This window comes from Amorphotheca resinae, assembly GCF_003019875.1.
Source record: "Amorphotheca resinae ATCC 22711 unplaced genomic scaffold M430scaffold_1, whole genome shotgun sequence".
In the NCBI taxonomy this organism is placed as follows: domain Eukaryota; kingdom Fungi; phylum Ascomycota; class Leotiomycetes; order Helotiales; family Amorphothecaceae; genus Amorphotheca; species Amorphotheca resinae.
Genome location: NW_020194471.1, coordinates 3,359,568 through 3,378,906, shown reverse-complemented (window position 1 = coordinate 3,378,906; position 19,339 = coordinate 3,359,568). Strand labels below are relative to the sequence as shown.

Sequence of the window (19,339 nt, the reverse complement as noted above, 5' to 3'; positions counted from 1 at the left end):
TTTTTTTTTTTTTTTTTTTTTTTTTTTTTTTTTTTTTAGATTTGTTGTTTGGGTGGGGTTTTGATGTTGAGATAGGGGTATGGCGTTGAATTGAGGGTAATTGCTTCTTGCCCAGTAGATGTAGTTATCAAGAAGAAATGCAAACTTCGTGTTTTCCCGTCTGTCTCTGGTAACTGGTGAAGTTCCAGGGGGATCCAATCGTGATGAAAGAATATAATAATCCAAGTTGAGAAATAGAACACTTCTCTCACGAAATGAGGATCCGGTCCACTAAGACTTTTGGATGGAAAGGGGCAAGTAAATATAGACGACCACGATTTACAAAACTTATTCTAATATTAAGCCCATATGATCTTTTCTATACGTGTTTCCATCACATCCGAAGCTCAGCATCCGAAACAAAATGGCTTCCCCCAGCACATCGATACCCATGCCCCTGTTTAATCCATTGATATCCCACAGGACAAACACCCATCTCTTTCAATTTCACCTGCGCCATTTCCTCCACCCTCTTCCGCTCCAGCTCTCTTCGCCTACTCTCCTCCAAAGCCCTCCTCTTGCGCTCCTTCTCAGCATTCGCTTCTACCTCTCGGATCCTAGCCTCTTCTCTTCGTCGTAGAAGTTCTAAAGCTTCAGCTTCCGTCTTCGCCTGGAGTGCTCGCAGAGCCGCGGCTTCTTCTGCGAGTTTCTTCTCCATCGCCTCTGCGATTCGACAGGCTTCTTCCTCGGCGCGGATTCGAGCTTCCCAGGTTTGCGCTTGTAGCTCGGCTATTTGCTGGTCCTTTTGTAGCTGTGCCCAGATGTCGTCGGAGACGCCGGCGTCACGAGTTGGATCTATCGCATCTGTGGTTCCCGCGGGCGTCAGGGGTTCTTCTTCTTCTTCTTTGGCAGCTTCTGAGATGGTGTGATTTGCGGTTGAGGTGCTGAAGCTAGGAGGTGGTTGTGGAGGTGCGTCTTTCATCTGGACCATGCTGGTGAAATCAGCGGGAGGTTTTGCTGGTGTAGTACCCCTAGCCCGTCGGTCGGTCAGCATGGCTTGAATACAGGTCATTGCATTCTCTTTTGAAAGAGTAAGTTGGCCGACTTTGGCTGTACTGGTCTGGAAAACGATTCTGACCATGCTCTTCGCCAGTGTCTGAACGTCCCGTGCATTTCCCCAGGAAGGAAGCTTCGAGAGCTCAGTAATTGGATTTAGAAACTCTCCGTGTGTTGAAGGATCCTGCAGGGTAGGGATAGTGATATGACTCTGCTTAAGGCTATGTTCCAACAGCTGAAGACATTGCTTTGGGCTCAAGGATGGGAATATGATTTCGTCGGCGAAACGACTACTTAAACCCTCATTTACCCTGAGCAGGTTATTCATGTCGTTATCGTAGCCAGCAAGGATAATGACCATCTTCCCAGCAAATTTGGGTTTTGTCATCATGTCCACAAGTTCGTTGACTGCTTCTTGGGCAAAGTAGCCTTCACTGAGACGATACGCTTCGTCTACGAAGAGGACTTTACCCAGACCACGTTCGAGTTGCTTTATGGTCTTTGGGCCTGTCTGACCAACATATTGGCCAATCAAATCGCTTGCGGAACACTCTACTACTTCGACATGGGATAAGAATCCAAGGTCATAATAGACCTGGCCAAACTTTCTCGCGGTAGTCGTCTTTCCAGTGCCTAGGGTGAAATGTCAGATCATCAAATAAGGACAGTATGAGACGTAGGATAGAGAAATACCAGGTGGGCCCTTAAATATAAAGTTCATTGGTATCTGTTCCCTTGGATCAAGACCCTGAGCTCGCATTCCTTTCGCAACTTTCAGGTAGCCATCCAGTTTCGCCACGATATCTTCACAGCCGATTGTATCACGGAACAGGTCCTGAAGGTTTGTCTCTGCACCCAGCGAGCGATCGAAATCGGGGTCAAAGTCTTGTGGCTCGAAGACAAAATCTATCGATCTTTTCGCAGGAGGGAGACGGGATTGTCTCGATTGGTAGTTGCTTTTAGCCTTCGAGATGAGGTTCTCAACGTCTCCACCATTGCCGAAATGCAATCCGTTGCGAAGTCGACTCAAGACATCAATCGCGACAGATACCGCCTGAACCGTGGCTCCTAACCCCTGATTCTTGAGCTTCAGTTCGAGTATCTCCTGTAGCTCCGAATCGCTGAAATCTTCGAAATGGAAGGCATCCGAAAGTTGGAAGCGTCGAGTAAGACCGGGATTCACATTTTGAAACATCTCCACCATTTGATCCTCGTAACCAAGAAGCAGAACACATCGATCTTCTCCTGGTACGCTCTGTATTTCGGCAACAATTGTGTCAATGACGGCGGTCTTGTATAGGTCGCTGCCGCCGGAACCAGAATATAGCGTGTATGCTTCATCGATGATCAGGACTTTTCCGACGGTGGTAGCGAGGATTGATTTTGTGTTGGCTTCAGATTGTCCTATAACGTTGCCAATAAAGTCCGCTGGGTTTTTAGTGACAACTAATTATCTTTTGTTAGTAAGGACAAATGAAAAATGAAAGCATGAAATACCTTCACCATTACTCAGTAGTCCAATATCTGCAAGAATTTGCCCATACAGTTTTGCTACTGTTGTCTTTCCAGTGCCCGGAGAGCCCAGGAATACACGATTGAGCGAGACTTCAATCGGTTCTTTCTCTTGAAGCTCTCTTTCGTAGTTAGTCTTGATAAGATGGATCAAGAAACTCACAGAATCCTTCACGGACTTCAAGCCGGTAAGCTTCTGGAGCTTCTCCCACGCTGCACAACACAGGATGGCTTTAGATGGATCCGGTCCAATGAGGTCTTCCTTGGTGAAGGTGTAGTCATCAGGGACAAGTCCTTCTCTGCGTTCTTTCACAAGACGGTCGGATTGGCGGCCGCGGATTTGAGCAAACAGATTTTCCAGCGCTCGAGCATTTCCAAAGCCATCTCGGCCTCTACCTCGCCCTAAGCGCCGAACAGCGATACGCATATATAGCCCATCAACGCCTCCATCAATGTCCATTGTTGACTGGTAGAGTTTATTGATCTGATACTGTAGCATCTTCAAAAGTTCCGAATCTGTATAGTCTTCAAAATGAAGTGTGTTAGGAATCCGACTTGAAAACCCAGGGTTGTGCTCGAAAAACTTTTCCATCTGCTTGCGATATCCAGCAAATACAAAGACAACCTTCCCCGTGAGGTTTTCGATTTCGGCAAGCAGAAAATCCAGAACCGTTTTCCCGTTGAAGTTATGTCCCTCGGCGAGCTGGTATGCCTCGTCAATGAAATAAACCCCCCCATCACTTTTCTCCAGAGATTTCAGATGGTCCTTAACTTCATTGACACCACCATGGGCAAGGCGTGAGCCGGTCGTTTCAATAAAGCCATCACCGGATAATACTTGCAGAGAGGCAAGGACCTTGGCATAATGTCTTGCCACGGTCGTTTTACCTATGAAAAGTTAGCAAATTTCATCCCTAACAATGAATAAATTTTGATTTATACGCTTCAGTATTCAAAGACATCAGAAATAAAAGAAGTAACAATAGCAACGACTAGTCTCAGTGACTAAATGTGTCCAGACTTGAAATTCTACCGGATTCTTACCTGTGCCTGGGTTGCCCAACAAAACAAGTCCAAGACGCTCTTTTGTCAGATCAATTCCTTGTCGGATACTAGTCTCTACCTTTGACTTTATTCGCAGGACCTGTGACTTAACATCTTCCAGGCCAATCATTTCCATAATCATATCGATAGCAGGATTGCTCGCATTTTCCTGGTCTTTCTGGCGCTGCCATTCGGTCTGCGAAGGTGAGACGTTGTGATCAAGGCAGCTTTTTAAACTTCTCTCTAATTTTGCGGCCCAGTTTGAGGGTTTTGGAGTTTGTGATGGCTGTAGCTGTGGTGATTTCTGGATAGACTTATCGGCCGGACAAGGAAAATTGTCAGCTTTCGTGCCGACTGCGGATTTCAAAGGTGTGAAGATTGTCTTATCTGCCATCTCTTTGGCAGCGGCAAGGTCTTTCCTTTTTTGAGCAAGAGCGTTTTCTTGTTCAATACTCAGGCGAGCGTCCCTCATACTCTGTGAGATTTTATCGATCTCTTCCTGGATTTTGGCCACCTCTAAAAGATGTTTTTGAATTTGGGCATCCCTTTTCTGTTGATCATCAAGCGCCTTCTGAGCCTTTCTTTCAGCTTCTTTCCGCTCTCTTTCGCATTTTGGGCAGGCTGTAAGAGAGGGGGCACCGGAGTGGCAACGCCACGACTGAGGGTGGCCATTCTGGCATTTCTGCTTCAAGATTGCCATGCATTTTATTTTTGAATGGTCATATATTTGATGACACTTGCTGGGACATTTGTGGGTGCCACATTTCAGCAATACTCCACTGCAATGATTGTAAGCAACACCTAATCGACAAAACTTGCGGTCTCAAAACTTACCATGGCTCCTTGCACCCACCATCGGGGACATGTGTCTCGAATGCCTCTGGTGATGACAGGATTTCGGTCCGATCTGGATGCTTCTCACATTTGACGGGAAACCCTTCGTAGATGTGCCCATATTCCTTCATGTTATCGAGAAATTTGCGCCACAACACTCTACCCTTCCGCGCGTGAAGGAAGGTATCGGCATTTCCAGTTATAATTAAGGCGTTACGGGCTCGAGAAAGCAGAACATTCAATCTCTCAGGTTCAGCCATAAACCCGATATCATATGATTTGTTACTTCTCGTGAGCGAGACAAGGACAATGTCACTTTCTTCGCCCTGATAGTTATCTGAGCGTTTGAATCAGTATTCTGTAAAGAAGGAAATATACTAGAATTGATGTAGAAGACCAAAGCACTGATTTAGGAACGACCCGAATCACTTACCCACGGTAGATATCCTGAGCGAAGGCTTCGACGATTTAGAACTGAGATCCGTCAACAGCCCAGCACGAGCTAGGTCAAATTTGTCCATATCATTCAGTATCGGATCATTCTCCTTTGAGAGCTGGTCTCGGAGCAATTTCAGCTGTCCCAAATACGGCGTTAAAACTACTAACTTATCGGAACCATACCCTTGCTGAGCAAGATATCGAACGCATTTCAGGATCATCTTTGCCTCAAACAAGTTCTGCTTTGAAGATTTAGTACCCAAATTTCTCAGCTCGCGGGATTGTTCCAACTCAATCTCTGGTTCTGAGTGGTTGATGAACATCACATTGTCCAGGAATCCACGAAGATTGTCGCGGCCACGCGTTGAATCTGCATCTGTAAGCTCGGGGTAAGTCAAGTGGCGAATAAGAGCGGATATTTCTGGCCGCATTCGATGCTGTTTTGTAAGAGATTGATGTGGAAAACCAGCGCGAATCAATCTTTCGAATAGTGAGCGATTCAAGTCATAACCATTTCCCCCATCGACGCTGAGTTCATAACTACATTTTGGCCGTAGTTGTTTGTGGTCTCCTATTAAGATCAACTGCTCTGTATGCAGGCCCATGGCGGTCAAAATATGCGCCTCCAGGATCTCGCCGGCTTCCTCAACCAAAACTATGCCGGGAGAGGCCGACTGAATAGCTTGCGCATATTTTGCAGCACCGTTTGTTGTGCAAGCAATGATTCGTTTTCCCTGAATAGCGTCTGTATCTCTTTGGCTGAATATATTGTCAATCTTCATCTGGTCAGTGTTAAAATCCTGAGCGAGGCGGTGAACTTCTGTAACGAGATCTTCAAGAATGGCCATCTGCCATCGCAATTGGGCAGACTGTCTCATCTGCGGGGTCATTCTCCAGACCAGCGCCGAACCTTCCGGTTGGATGTGTTTGAAGGCTCCAGCATCTGTAGTGCCTCTGGTCCACCGATCTAGAAGGTAGAAAGGATCTACAGCTTTACCCTTTCGACCTACCTTGATCATCCTGTCCTCACCTCCTGTGGGGACTGAGAAGGCCTCAAAAAAGGGCAAGGGTTCTTCAACTGCAAATTCAAGATACTCCATGAGACGTTGTTTCGTGCCCCCTGCCCAATATCGGTCAAATGCTTTTCGAAGACGGTCTTCGTGCTGTCGAAGTCTTAACTCTAGTTTGTTGACCTTATCCCATTGAGAAGGGGTGAGCTTGGAGCCAGGTTGCTCATAAAGGGTGAGAGGCTTTGTTCGATCTGTGGACTTTCCACCAAGCCGGATCATATCAGATGTTGGGATGCCGATGTCTATTAGATCTTCGAGAAATTGGTCAAGCGCATGGTTTGTGAAGCAAACCACAAGGATTGATTGAGATGTGGAATCACATAACACCTTGGCAACCAATGCCCCAATGAAGGACTTCCCAGTCCCTGTTCATTGTATAAGTAATTGTGGTCGGTGTATATTATCTGGGACTTACCTGGTGGACCTAGCACTAGGCTGACGCGTTGAGATAGACAAGCGTACAGCGAGTTCCTCTGTGACTCGTCTAGTTTAATACTTGTTTTCGTTCCGAGAACAGCCTGGAGGTCTTTGCCTTCTTTCGATTGCAGGATCTTGATTGTTCGTTCAGGACAGAAGGACGGAGCTTCCAGAACCTGCCCTTCTTCCCAGTGAAGAAGTTCTTCCGGCAATGGGAGTTCCTTCATATCTTGAAGGCGTTTGAGAAATGGCTCAAAAGCGAAGACCGCCGAGTCGAGCTGAACCAATTGGATATTCATAGCCGTTTTCATCCTTAAAAGAGCATATCGCAACGATGAATCATCTTGAAAATGTACAACAATGGTCGCTGGTGTCTTCGCAAGATAATCCTCATTCCTGACGATGGTGGGAAACGCCACTGGTTGATTATTTACAACCAGACATGCCATACTCCCGTGGCGTAAAATATGGCGGTTGTCCCCAAGGTATGCCCTCCGTTTCTCTGGGTCTATTTTGCTCAAAGGCGGTAGTTCTTTCACACACTGCAGTCTGATACCCAAAGGCTGACGCTTTCTAACAGTCCCCATCTCAACTCCGTCCAATCGAAGATCATTGACAATAAGGCCTTTGTGACGACCGGGTTTGGCACCTACCAAGATCTGGATTTCTTCTCGAATTTCCCCCATCATATCCTCTCGTAGAAGCCGGAACTGATTATCCAAGTGTATAGAATGACGGGAGGATTTCAGTGAAGGAGCTTGGATGACATCAGCTGTGCGAAGGAAAGGTCGCTCCTGCGATAGAAGCTCATCAGCGGTCGGCATGATCGAAATTTCTCTGTAATCCTCATGATCGTTGTCATGTCTACCTCCTGGCTTGACCTCGGCATCAATGTGCAAGTCTGATGAATCAAGAGATAAAGCATGCTTAATTTTTTGTCCAAGAATCCGCGTTCCGCCTTCGGGCGAGTTTAGTATTGGTGTCAATATGTCGGGGGATTTTGCCAGCGCTAGGTAAGGAGATGACCCCTTTCCCGGCAAGTATATTAGTCGTAGAAGTAGCCATGCATATGCATGATAAGCTTTTGGGGCCAAAAGCTTGTCACGGAATGCTTTGGTAAAAGCATCCCAGAAGTATGGTGGATCGACTATACTGAGAAGTATCTTTCCCAGGGCTTGCCCAGAGTCAATTGTTTCTAGAGATGGAAGTTGCAAGTATTGAAGCAACACGATCGCGTTTTCATTGATGAATGAAGGGGATGTATCGAAGCGAACGCATGCTTGGAGAGCAACGAGACCCGGCTGATTGGAAAGAAGCTTGTGTATACAGGCAGCGGGGTCTTCTCGGGCGCAGATGGCTTCGATGAAGAGTTTTCCACTTCGTGATGAGTCTAAGGTTTTCCGGCCGCAAACCACTTCGTTGAAGAGCTTCGAAAGTCGAGAGATTCGAGGGTCGTCTGCCGACGATGCCATCTGCGCAACAGCCGAAAGCTACAGTGAATAAAATCAAAACGTAGCAGGTGTAAAACTTATTCGTTGGCTTCTTTTGATTCCAAAGCGTCTGGTATTCTGGCAGTTAATTTGACTGTGGTTGAGTTGTCAATTCGAACCAGGAGAGGGGATGTCTTGAAGATATCATTGAAGGAGGTCTCTTCCCATTGCTTTGATGTTCTATTCAGGCTTTCGAGAGCCATTGGCTCGACGGTACAGCCCGAAACAAACAAGGCTTCCTCGTAGAGAGGATGGGCCTGGCTGTTCTCCCCTGTTCCAGATACAGAGTGCATGGATATGATCTTATCGTAACCTGGCTGTCAGCCTGATTGAGATTCTCCGACATGCGAGTGACAGCTGGCGGCCTATGGAACTGGCCAGGGCTATCTCAAGGTTGGCTGACTGCAGCTCTCCCAACAGCTTGTATCACGGAGCCTTGCAGCACTGCTGTTGGTGTAGGTGGCTACGGACATTGCGGAGGAAGGTAAACGAAATAAATCTCTCATATGGTCTTAGATCTGCCTTGGATCAACCACTCGGCCTTTATATATTACTAGTATTCAACACTTTCAAAAAGCCCAAGACTGGAATCCTCCTTGAAATTCGAGACTTGCCCTGGCCGTTTCGATGTCTTTTTGGCGTGGTCCCTCGCGAGGCGAACAAAGGCCAGGCCCTCTGTTTAGGCGAGGCCGGGCTGGTCAACGACATGCTGCGTTTGCAGCCGCCTCACTTGAGCCACCGAGACCCTTCGGACCCGCCCTTGACAACATTGATATCAAGTCTTTGCTGATAGAAGAGGATTCTCCCAAGATTGAGAATGTCACATATGTTGCGTCATACAATTGGCTAGACGGAGCGCATCCAGTTATCCTCGTCCCCGGTCAGTCCTGATTTGTACTCCACATCATTCCTCAGCACTTGACGATATCTGTGAATGTGTTATTAGCCCCTTGGAAAGTCACTGACAAGTATTCACAGGTTCTCCGCCGGCTTGGACACCACCTAGTGAGGATACGCAGTTGACACCTGACAGCCAGGATGTGTTCCGCGATATCAACGCAGCGAGGTACGCCGCATACCCGATGGAACCCGCTATTCGTTCGATACTCGCTCTTGAACCCGACTTCGACCTACAAGCTGTGGATGTGATGGGGTGCGGGAGTACGATGGGGAATCTGTTGAGGCTTGTTTCATCCCAAGGCAGACCTTTTCGATTTGACGTCGACCTCATTGGGGAGACAGTGTTCTTTGTTCGACACGAAAGCTCTCCTGCGGAACTTATAAAAGATCTTAGGGGTTATGGGCATACCTTTCCAGAGATGTATACGACTTGGAATTCTGATGTTGGACAGTCCTGCTCCCACCAACGCATTGTCCAATACGAATTTGGTGGTCTACGGTTCCTCATCCGGTCCGAAACAGATGGATACGTAAAGGAACCAACTTCCAGCAGATCATCAAGCACAACAAAGTCTCTGTCTTCAACTTCAGATATGCTGGGCACGATGTCTATGGGTAATGTTGGGCCATCAACAGGCCAAAAACTTCTGTTGAAGATTCAAGGAGATAAGATACCACAGGACAGAATCTTTGATATCAAAACTCGATCGGAACATGTGGTCTTCGACTTGAATGAGATTATTCCGAGACTGTGGATCAATCAAACGCCTCGATTCTTACTCGCATACCATAGCTACGGTCTTTTCAGAAATCCATCTGTGAAAGACGTTCGACAAGACGTTCTAGCTTGGCAGGATTCTAACTCTACAACATTAGGAAGATTCCATGCGCTCATTAAGCGGATTTTAGACGTCGTCCGAGATTCAGTCAACCAACAGATTGAGGTCAGCTGGGATGGCCAAGGACCTTTGCTTATCACCGAACAAATTGGAGAAGGGAGGAGAGTCCTCCCACCTGATCTGTACTGTCATTGGGAAAATATCTAATTGCGCATTTATTCCTCTCCATTCATGATTCTTTAATATTACACTTTGAATTGACCGTTTCAAGCCACTTTAAGATGATTGAAGGTGATTGAAGGTGTTCTGATTTAGCTGCATATTCAGGTTTCCGTGCGCCGCTCCGACTCCAAGCATGGAAAGATATAACTTCCTGATTAGCGTTCAATGCCAGAAGTTCCAAGCTACCTTCTGAATACATATGGTTCGATGGAATGCTTCCACCCTCTTTATCCATACTCTAATTTCGGGGGTAGAACACGATCATTGCCAAAATTTTGAAGAATCATGGGCTCTTGGATTATGAGGTAGTTTTGTTTGTGATAAAATGTAGCAGGAGTTGCGACTAGTCAGATACACTAAAACTGCATCTATTCAGCGCTCCTCTATCCGGCTGATTACTCCATAATATATATAGCTTTTACATTTCACGTCCTAGCCAAAATACCACAACATTCAAGAATTACTATAATTTATGATCCCCTCAGTCATTTCTTCAACTCTTGCCAGATAAGGTGTTTTGTGGTCCTATACACGTGACGCACTCCGATCCGAGATTCGTCTGCCGAACTCAAACCCCGGTGAGAAGCCGGCAGATAGGGAGCTGATGTAGGTGCCCACTCCTCAGACTCGGCTGCAATCCAAACCCCACATCATCATATGGTATATATTCCTCGCCATACTCTTTCATCACAGCCCCAACTTCAAGCCCCAACTTCAAAAAACCAAATAAAAAAACCATGTCTTCTCAAATGCTCAGCTTCAGAACCAATGACAATGTCACCATCCGATACCTGGACACGGGAAAGGGTGATCCGAACAGGTGGGACAAGGACCCTTTGATATTGGTGCGTTGCTGTATCCCATAATGTTTTGCTCATTTCCGCTCTATACTTTGTTTTTCTTCTTGACGCTGGACGATTGTTCGCTTTATTGGGCCTCTCTGTTCTGAGACTCTGTGAGGTCATTTTAGAGTGATTCTATCACCTCAAACTAAATCCAGTGCGGAAAAAAAATGTCTTTTATGATACAAAATGTCCTCCCTCGGTGCTCCAAGCTCCACTCCTAAGCACTTTTTTCACGTTTGAAGGTATAAATATACTTTAAGGCCAATTGTCAAGTTTTCATGTCATGCAAAGTTGAGCATGGAGCTCACGCCGGAAAGCTTGCTAGCTCCAAATAATCCTGCTGGGGTATCATTTTTGTTTCGACTTCCAAATTTCAACCTATACCTTTACTACTCCTGAGAGTTTCACTCCTAAGCTGCGATATCTGGACTATTTCTAATATAATATCAGATTCATGGATTCACGGGGTCTTCGGCCGTTTGGCAGCGCAACATCCCCGTGCTTGCTAAGAAATATAGGGTCATAGCCCCGGACTTGCGAGGCCACGGTTCAAGCGGTAAACCAAAGCATGGATATCACGTTACTAGGCTGGCAATGGATCTGAGAGAACTTATACTCCATCTAACTATAGATGATGCGCGGGGCGACCATAATGAGATGCAGTTTAAAGCCTTGGGTGGGAGCTTGGGTTGCTCAATCTTATGGTCAGTCCGTTTTCCAGCTTCATGAGGAGAAGCCAAGACCAACAGTTCGTTATACTAAACGAAACCCAGGGCGTACTCTGAACTTTTCACCACTGTTCCGTTCACACACATGATGTTCGTCGATCAGTCGCCCCTACAGAACTTTTCTCTAGATGGCTGGGATGCGCGCTTCTGCAACCGAGGAATGAACGGGGCACCGGCCGTCGCAGCATTCCAAACCGCCTTGAAACTCGCACCAGAGGCAGTACTCAAGGACGTTATTGCCAGCTGTCTGTCATATCGTTCTCACCCCCTCCCCACCGATAATATTTCTCCCGAAACTTTTGCCGCGGACGAAGCCTTCTTCCTCACAGAGGCATTGAAAGGAGATCCAGAGTGGTATGGCAAGTTGATGTCTGACCATACCTCACTGGATTGGAGGGACAGTATCCGAGGAACTTTCGGAGAACGCAACGGCAGCCCAACGAAAGTGTTCGTAGTGGCTAGTAGTAGGAGTGGGCCTTTCCCGTCCGCGGGGCCATTAGCTGTAGTCGATCTCGTCAATAATGATGAAGACGGACAGCTTGATGCGAAGCTGGCGAAGGGAGTAGTAATTGACTGGGGTGGACATTGGTGTTACTGGGAGGATCCGGAGAAGTTCAATAAGCTGGCCCTGGACTTTTTTGCGGAGTAGAGTTTGAGGAATAGCATAATGCGAGAACACTTACGGTGGTGCAACCAATGCTACAAAAGCACTCATGTTCAAGATTATAGAGCTAAACGTAAGATAGTCACAATGAATAGTAGTCTACCCAAACGTTCCCTTTTCGCTTACTACTATGCATGTATGAACTTTCTTACTACTCTGTGCCATGTTTGTTTACTCTCCAACCCGCAAAACGCGTCCCCTCGCTCGCTTGCCAAAAGGGAGCAGTCTTTCCAGACACAGCGCGAGATTCAAAAACACCAAAAAGACAAAGACAAAGACTATATATATATAAAATAAATTCAAAAAAAGAGGGGGGGCACCATGTAGAGGTTGGAACCACCTTAACAACTCCTTGGGCTACCCATTCCGCCGAAGCGTGATCCCGTTCACCGCACCCCCGACGGCCTACTTGTTCACCGGGCGACTCACTGACTACTTGAACGGTTCTCGGCCCATATCTCAACACGAGAATCGCAGGGTACACAAGGCGCCATAGCCAGTTGTCGTATAGCCCGCCTAGAGTTGTGGAGGATCTCCACTACACTATAGCAGTGCTGGCAAACGGATTGGCATTTGCTTGATTTGGTTGGGGGTTCTTCCTTAATGTTCTCTATACGGTTGAAAGCGAGGAGCTTGGCGAGTGAGGTGTGAAGCAGTTTTGGGGGTAGTGGGGGCAAGTTTGAGTGAATTTGGATATAGGAGCCAGCTGGGTTGGCTGGGTGGTTTGTTGAAGGGGGGTGCAAAGCAAAGGTCCATACGTTAGTTTTTTTCTTTTTGTTTTATTTATGAGTCAGGTATGTACAATATAGAGAATCGAATATAGTAAGTTGGTTATCAGGTCTAGCAACCTATGAGTAGAAAGTAAGAGTATGGTACTTGCTGTTGATTATTTGACTTACAGCACACTTCCCACGAGCTTCATGAATACTAAACTGAGGAAGTTGTAAATAGATGCAGCGGTTACTTAGAAGTCTCAGTATTAATAAAACATTCGCCCTCTATTCCTCTAAATCTCTAATATTACCAATCACACCAATACGATACGACTTCCCCATTTTCGACTTCCCAAGAAACTCACAATCATTTCAACCTGTTGCCAATCATATCTAAGGAGCATGTACAAGTAGCAATTTAGATATTACCCTGCTACAAAATCTAAACATATTGGTACAATAATAGAGTTAAAATAGTGCAATTTATATCAAGAGATCCATTCGGGGGCCAGGATTTGATATACTAAAATCAAAATCTCATTAGACTTCAAGGCTTGCGGTATACATAAGTTTTCTTTGTTCACAATAGGCATATAAAGAACCTTCAAATTGCAGAGAATAAACATCGCGCGTATATAGCGCCAACGAAATCTCATTGCGGCTTCCAATGAACATTTATCAACTTTGATTCAACACCGAGAGCGAGCGAGTTCAGCATTACGTCCACAACATCCTTTTATCCCAGAGCAAAGGCCATAATTGGCTATATGAACGTCATTAATGATCATCAATTACCTATTTCCATGTAACATATATTGCAATACATATCATTCTCGAGGTTAGGATTAGAACAGATCAAGAAGTAGGGGGTTTTCAAAAGCCATCCATTCCTCTCCACACGGGCATAAATAGGCAAGAATCCAACTTGACAGCAAGACAACAAACTAGTTAATATCTATATATGTATAAAAGGACCAGAGATAGAAGGGCATCATTGATCATCACCTTTGTGATGAGATGTTGTCGTCTGAGGTTAGAAATGATTTAGCATGCTCAGGGGTTTGTGATAAAGCCGCACCAATGATTAGGTAATATTCCGAGTACGTGTGTACACAGATGGTGCCGCTGTATTAATTCGGCGGGAAAATATATCAGAGCGCTCATCCGGTAGCGCGTCAAGATTTCAACGTCGATACTCCGCCATCTCCCTCACGAATACCTTTCGCATCCTCGCCAGTGCTGGACTTTATGTCATCAACACGAAATGAGAGACAAATGAGCGAGAAACAGGGATATATTCAGAGGGTGCGCCGCTACACCTAGTATCGAGTTGGATTACGCGTGTCTCCAAGTTGGAGTATCGATCTTTCAATTGTGGAAGTATGAAGTTATATTTCACCCCTTGTAACGTTTTGTATTTTGCTAGTTATACGATCATGATTTTTGGTGATCGACAGTTAGGGTACTCTTGAGAATCGGGATGTAGGGTACCTTAGTTGGGTGCTGTTGAATCTCAAGATGGGAGAAAGAGAAATTCTTGATATAGGGAGCATGCCGGTAAGGTATCATTCATTATTCGAACAGTGGTCAAATTACCCATCTATTATTTATACATACAGCCAGCCAGCCATCGTACAGATTATTATCATTCCAATCATGACGCTTCCAAACCATTCTGGCGGCACTATCCTCCCAGCACTTGCGGTCCAAATCGTGTTCCTAACCCCGGTCTGCGTCGGCGCAATCTCCAGCGTCGTGCTCAACGTCGATTGGTCCAGCCAGCCAGACGTATTACTTCCAGCTGCCTCGTCGTCTGTCGAGGGGCTAGATGGCGGCGTTGTGATGCTAGCGGTCGTGGGGGTTGTGGATGCGGAGATAGATGGGAAATCGGGGGATGTGAGGGCCTCGCCGCCTCCGGTGGGTAGTGAAGAGGAACTGGAAGACGCTCCTGTTGATAAAGACACGGTATGTGCGGTGACGGGCGTAGAAGTAGAAACGGAAGAGGGTGGGGCTGGGGCCGGTGCGGGGATACCGGCTATCGAAGCAATGATACTGGCAATACCAGGCGACGAACTAGTTGGCTCAGGATTGCCACTCGTGGTACTATAACCCCCAGCGACCGGACCGTTAGCTATTGTGGTCGGCAGCACGAACGTGCTCACTTGACCCCCTGGAATTTGCACAATAACTTCGGTTGATGCGGCCGTTACCACTGCGCTATTATCAAGCGTAACCAGCGAGCCGCCGATTGTTACCGTCTGGCCCCCTACCGCTATCTGCGACGCCCCAGCCGTGGCAGTGACGGTGAGCGAGCCGAGCGTGCCAATAACGGTGGATTGGGCGGCAGAGGCGATACCGGTGGTGACTGTACCGGTAGATTGTCCTGGGGCTGTGGCCTCAATCGGGGTTGGTGATGGTGCGGGAGCCGAGGTGCTGCTGGTGGGTGATGCTTGGGACACATCGCTAACGGCGAGGCTAGCAACAACTGTCTCAGTGGGGGTTGGGGGAGCTTTGGGTGTTTGGATGTCAGTTACACCATGCAAGCTGGTCGGGGTTGGGGCTAGAGCAGTTGGAGATGCTTCTGATTTGGGGTTCTCAGAGGCTGTGGAAGTTGAAAAAGAGGTTGATGGGTTTGAGGTGGTTGGCGTATCGAGTGGAGGCGCGACCTGACTTGATGCCGGTTCCTGGCCTGGCTCCGGTGCCAGGCTTGCTGATGGCGACTGGTTTGGTGATGGTCCCTGGCTTGGTGACGGTGACTGACTTGATTTCGGTGATGGGCGGTTTACAATAGGCGTATTGATTGGGGTGGTTGTCGGCACGGGGACTGGCGGCGTGCTTGAGGCTTGATCCGGCAGTGCTGTTGGGATAGGGTTAGCAGGTGGTGGACTAGGCGTTTGCGCCACAATGGGTGCTGTCGTGGCAAAGAATCCCAAAACGGATGGAACAGCTCCCGGAGGGTCAAAGATGCCAATCTCATAGTTTGCAGCACCGCAGCCATTCCAGTACGGGCTGGCGAACAAGTCAGCAGAATCAACAGGCCAAGACTCAGAACTTACAATCCCAGCTCCTTCATCTGATAAGGCATCACAAGATGGGGATTGCATCGGTTGAACGTATTCTTTACTGGATGAGGATCGAAGATAGCACTGAGAAGTTTATCGTGTGCCGGCTCGGCTTGCGATTTAGGGCAGTTCTCAAAGTCGCTCAATGTCAGTTGTCGTTCGGGCCCGAGTCTTGTGTGGGCATCTTTGTTTGCGTATGGTTGGAGGGTAGAGACATCTGAGATGAGCATAGAGATCACTTTGTTACTGTATGTTGGTCCCAAAGCCCCGCATTTATTGGAGCCAGATATTGTGTTGACAACCATATAGATCGATGGCGATGTCCTGTGTGCCCATGTCAATAAGGACAATCCATCTCATACAATATGCCATTTGCGATCACAGAGTTGAGATTGGTGCTTGCGATCAAAGCGTATCTTCTACTTCGAAACTCGCAAGAGCCGAGGTGCCTTTGGCAATTGGTAACCGGCGACTACTTGGAGTCTCAAGACGAAGATATCTTATCCTCGGGACTCGGGAGATTACGAAGGCTCAAAAATTGAAGATAAAGCAGCATATGAGCTGATACAGAAACACAATTGAGACAGGATGTACTGTTCTCTTAATGAAAGAGACGTGAGATGAAGCAAATCAACCTACATCGTAATCGATAACTCAGGGTTATACCATGTCGAGGGATACGTAACATTCCCTGAGTTTTCAGGGAAGTAACTCAATCGGACCGTTCCTGCAGAACTGAATCCATCATGTCAGCAATATATTCTCCAGTGCGCCGGACACCGGAGCAACACATACACTCTACACGGGTCGTATTGGACGCCCCCAGAAGCTTCGTGGGAGCAAGTGTTGATTGGAATAACCTGATCTCCCCATTGTGGAGCAGGTGTGATGGTACTCAGATCCGAACTCGCGGTGGTGGGATATGGGTACTCTGATGTAGTCGGCGTGGCTGATGATGTTTCCGGCAACGGCGAGACTGTTTCGTTCTCTAAGTCGGTTGTCCAAGAGTTCGTGTTGGAAGCTATTGATGATGGAGCTGTCAGGTTCTGATATTTGATGGGCCCTACTGGCAGTGTTTCTTCATCCCGTCGAATAACTGTTCCAATTAGAATCGCATCAGTATATTCGACGAGGATACTGTATACATACCAGAGCCGTGACATATCCTCGTACAACCAAGTAGAATCAATATTAAGTATGAAGAGCGACCATTCTCACTTAAGAACCACATTACTGCTTCATGAGAGTCAACCGCAATTCTTCAACCACGAACAGAAAACGAGTGAAATGTGTGGTGGTGATAATGGCGGGGAAAGATCGCCACGGAAAGCAGGGCCAGAAGCATATAAAAGGTACGCGCGCAGGAACAGCTTTAAACGATGCAAGCTCCAGATGCAACAGCAGGGGACCCATAACCCGCTTCCAGAACGTCAAGGTCTTCTTCACTGTGAATACTCACGTAAAGGCGTGTCTCATAGAAGCCTTATGGAGTCCAGACTACTGGCAACATGCGGTCCGTGTCGCGATAATACGAGACTGTTTAGACAACTGTATCGGTAAGGATCGTACGCACGTTTCTTGCATTGGCACCAGAAACCTCCCAGTAAAGTTACTGTGGTCTGTAGGGGCCCCTATTCAGAAATTGCTGGGAAGCTTCAGCGGCGCAGCACGCGGCACAGCGCTGAACTTGCAGTAAGTTAGTGAGAAATAGGGGTTGGGATATACCGTACCTCCATATAGTCCGGACGAAGAAAAATGAAGTAGAATGCTCCTGCAGTTCATACGGCATTTGATGACTGTGGAAGATATATAGTAGTTCGCACTTGATACCTTATGCCTCTCACCCTAATCCCGTGACCAGGAGCCAATCAAAAAGCGAAACGCTCCCCTATTGTTCCTGAACCGAGAACCCCTTTTTGAGGAGAGTATGATTCTACCATCGCCGCACCTCAGAATTCTATCTTACTTTACCTTACGTTGCCTGAGAAGCTTGCCCTGCAGAGGACAAAATAGTGTACGAGCCTCAGCTATAAGTCTTGGTATACCTCCGTAAACTATACCCCTCAAATCTGCGCCGTACTCCGCACGGAAGAATGTCGCCTGGATCAGGACGAAATAGCGAGGAAGTCCAGTGGTTTGGTCCAACTGTTGGCCCCCCATGTTGTCAGTTGCTCCCTTGCCCCGCCGTTTTATTTTCCCCTGTCTGTCTAGTTCAGATAGCTCAGACTGCAAGATGGCACAGTAAGCTTTGCAGGGATGACAAGCTCAACTGGTTACCGAGGAAACAATCATTCCCGCCTCTTGAGCTTGTTGGAAATGGATGAGGGTATAGGTCAGTAGTGCATTACTTAAGGCTTATTATTTTCCATAATATCAGTAATTGTCAAAATCACAGTACGTAGCTATTTCAAGAACGTCTCTGTGCTGAAGAACTCCCAAGGGTTCGTATCCTGGGCCATGCCATGTGGAAATTTCCGCCCAACGTGGGTCCGCGAACCACCCAACGACGCTCGACGCAGCACGAGGACTTGGGGTGTTTGTCCTGAACAGAAGTACTACTCTGTAGAGGGAAAAGGGGAATGAATATCTACCTACGAACTTACGGAGTTACCAACATCGTGGTTACAACCTAGTTTACCTATACTAAGACTAGCCTGTCACATGACACCCCCCTCTCTCTCTCCAGGGCCCTGGCTATTTTCACGACTTTTCAAGTTGCCATCTGCCAGTTGCAGACTTGCCTTGCTATATCAACAACAGCCTGTGCAGTAGTAAGTACTCCGCAATGCCGAGCACGCCCCAGCGCTTGCTCCGCAGCTCTCGCTGAATTTCCGCGGGGCTCTCGACGATCTGGGATTCGCAAGAATCGATTGCGTGAAAACTGGGTCATCCAAACAAAGTTCACCCTAAGAGCCTCAGTGGGTTCATTTGTGCTTCTTCTGTGCAAAATAACATTACTCTGCCGACCCGCCATAGCGCTAAGTAAGTAGAGATGCGCCATCAGGTACAATGCAGGTACAGAGCACGAGCAACACGGGAGGCTGGAGGTCCTATGCGCTGTCTGTATATTGTATATTATGCTGCAGAGTTGCAGACCTCCTACGGACCTACAAAGCCGTGAGGTTGATTGAATGTTATGAAACACAATTGTTGATCTTTACTTGCGCTCAACCCCATCTTTACCTGGACACAGTCTGGATGCCACTAGTGCAGTATCCTGGAGTTGCAGAGGAGCAGGGGCCGGCTACTGCTCTGTACTAATAATACAGGAACCAGACCGCGCATTATCTTTTGCCCTTTTCGGAATATCAGATCATGCTACTAAGTAGTGCCCGTACCAGTCTTAGGCTGCTACAGACCACCGCTGTATACAGAGGTAGTCCATATCAAGTACTGTGTCAAGATACTGCCGAATAATGATCTGCACATCATGCAGCTACCACGGTAGCGGCCACGAGGGAGCATTTAGGCCCCTGTTACCCGTCGTCCCTGGCCCCTGGGCCCTGGGTCCCCAACTTCCAGGGTG

The 19,339-nt window shown here is 47.3% G+C and overlaps 4 protein-coding genes across 4 annotated transcripts; 2 read left to right on the top strand and 2 right to left on the bottom strand.

Annotated features, from left to right (window-relative positions):
• Positions 1-52: 52 nt before the first annotated feature.
• On the bottom strand, positions 53-8,313 carry M430DRAFT_55581 (hypothetical protein; the record flags this gene model as incomplete). Its single annotated transcript, XM_024868547.1, has 9 exons — positions 53-1,668; positions 1,729-2,481; positions 2,533-3,435; positions 3,592-4,370; positions 4,426-4,762; positions 4,859-6,298; positions 6,349-7,840; positions 7,960-8,111; positions 8,244-8,313. The coding sequence occupies 9 exons, from the start codon at positions 8,311-8,313 to the stop codon at positions 374-376; spliced, it is 7,221 nt and encodes a 2,406-aa protein (XP_024725723.1). The 3' UTR covers positions 53-373.
• A 154-nt stretch (positions 8,314-8,467) lies between these two features.
• M430DRAFT_94517 (hypothetical protein) lies at positions 8,468-9,786 on the top strand (the record flags this gene model as incomplete). The annotated part of the gene is made up of 2 exons (XM_024869844.1): positions 8,468-8,720; positions 8,819-9,786. The coding sequence occupies 2 exons, from the start codon at positions 8,468-8,470 to the stop codon at positions 9,784-9,786; spliced, it is 1,221 nt and encodes a 406-aa protein (XP_024725722.1).
• Positions 9,787-10,550: 764 nt separating this feature from the next.
• Positions 10,551-12,023, top strand: M430DRAFT_92943 (hypothetical protein; the record flags this gene model as incomplete). Its single annotated transcript, XM_024869748.1, has 3 exons — positions 10,551-10,646; positions 11,097-11,350; positions 11,420-12,023. The coding sequence occupies 3 exons, from the start codon at positions 10,551-10,553 to the stop codon at positions 12,021-12,023; spliced, it is 954 nt and encodes a 317-aa protein (XP_024725721.1).
• Positions 12,024-14,358: 2,335 nt separating this feature from the next.
• M430DRAFT_15423 (hypothetical protein) lies at positions 14,359-17,973 on the bottom strand (the record flags this gene model as incomplete). Its single annotated transcript, XM_024863244.1, has 5 exons — positions 14,359-15,760; positions 15,808-16,137; positions 16,453-16,548; positions 16,609-16,909; positions 17,859-17,973. 5 exons carry the CDS (start codon positions 17,971-17,973, stop codon positions 14,359-14,361), a joined length of 2,244 nt encoding a protein of 747 aa, XP_024725720.1.
• Positions 17,974-19,339: the final 1,366 nt, after the last annotated feature.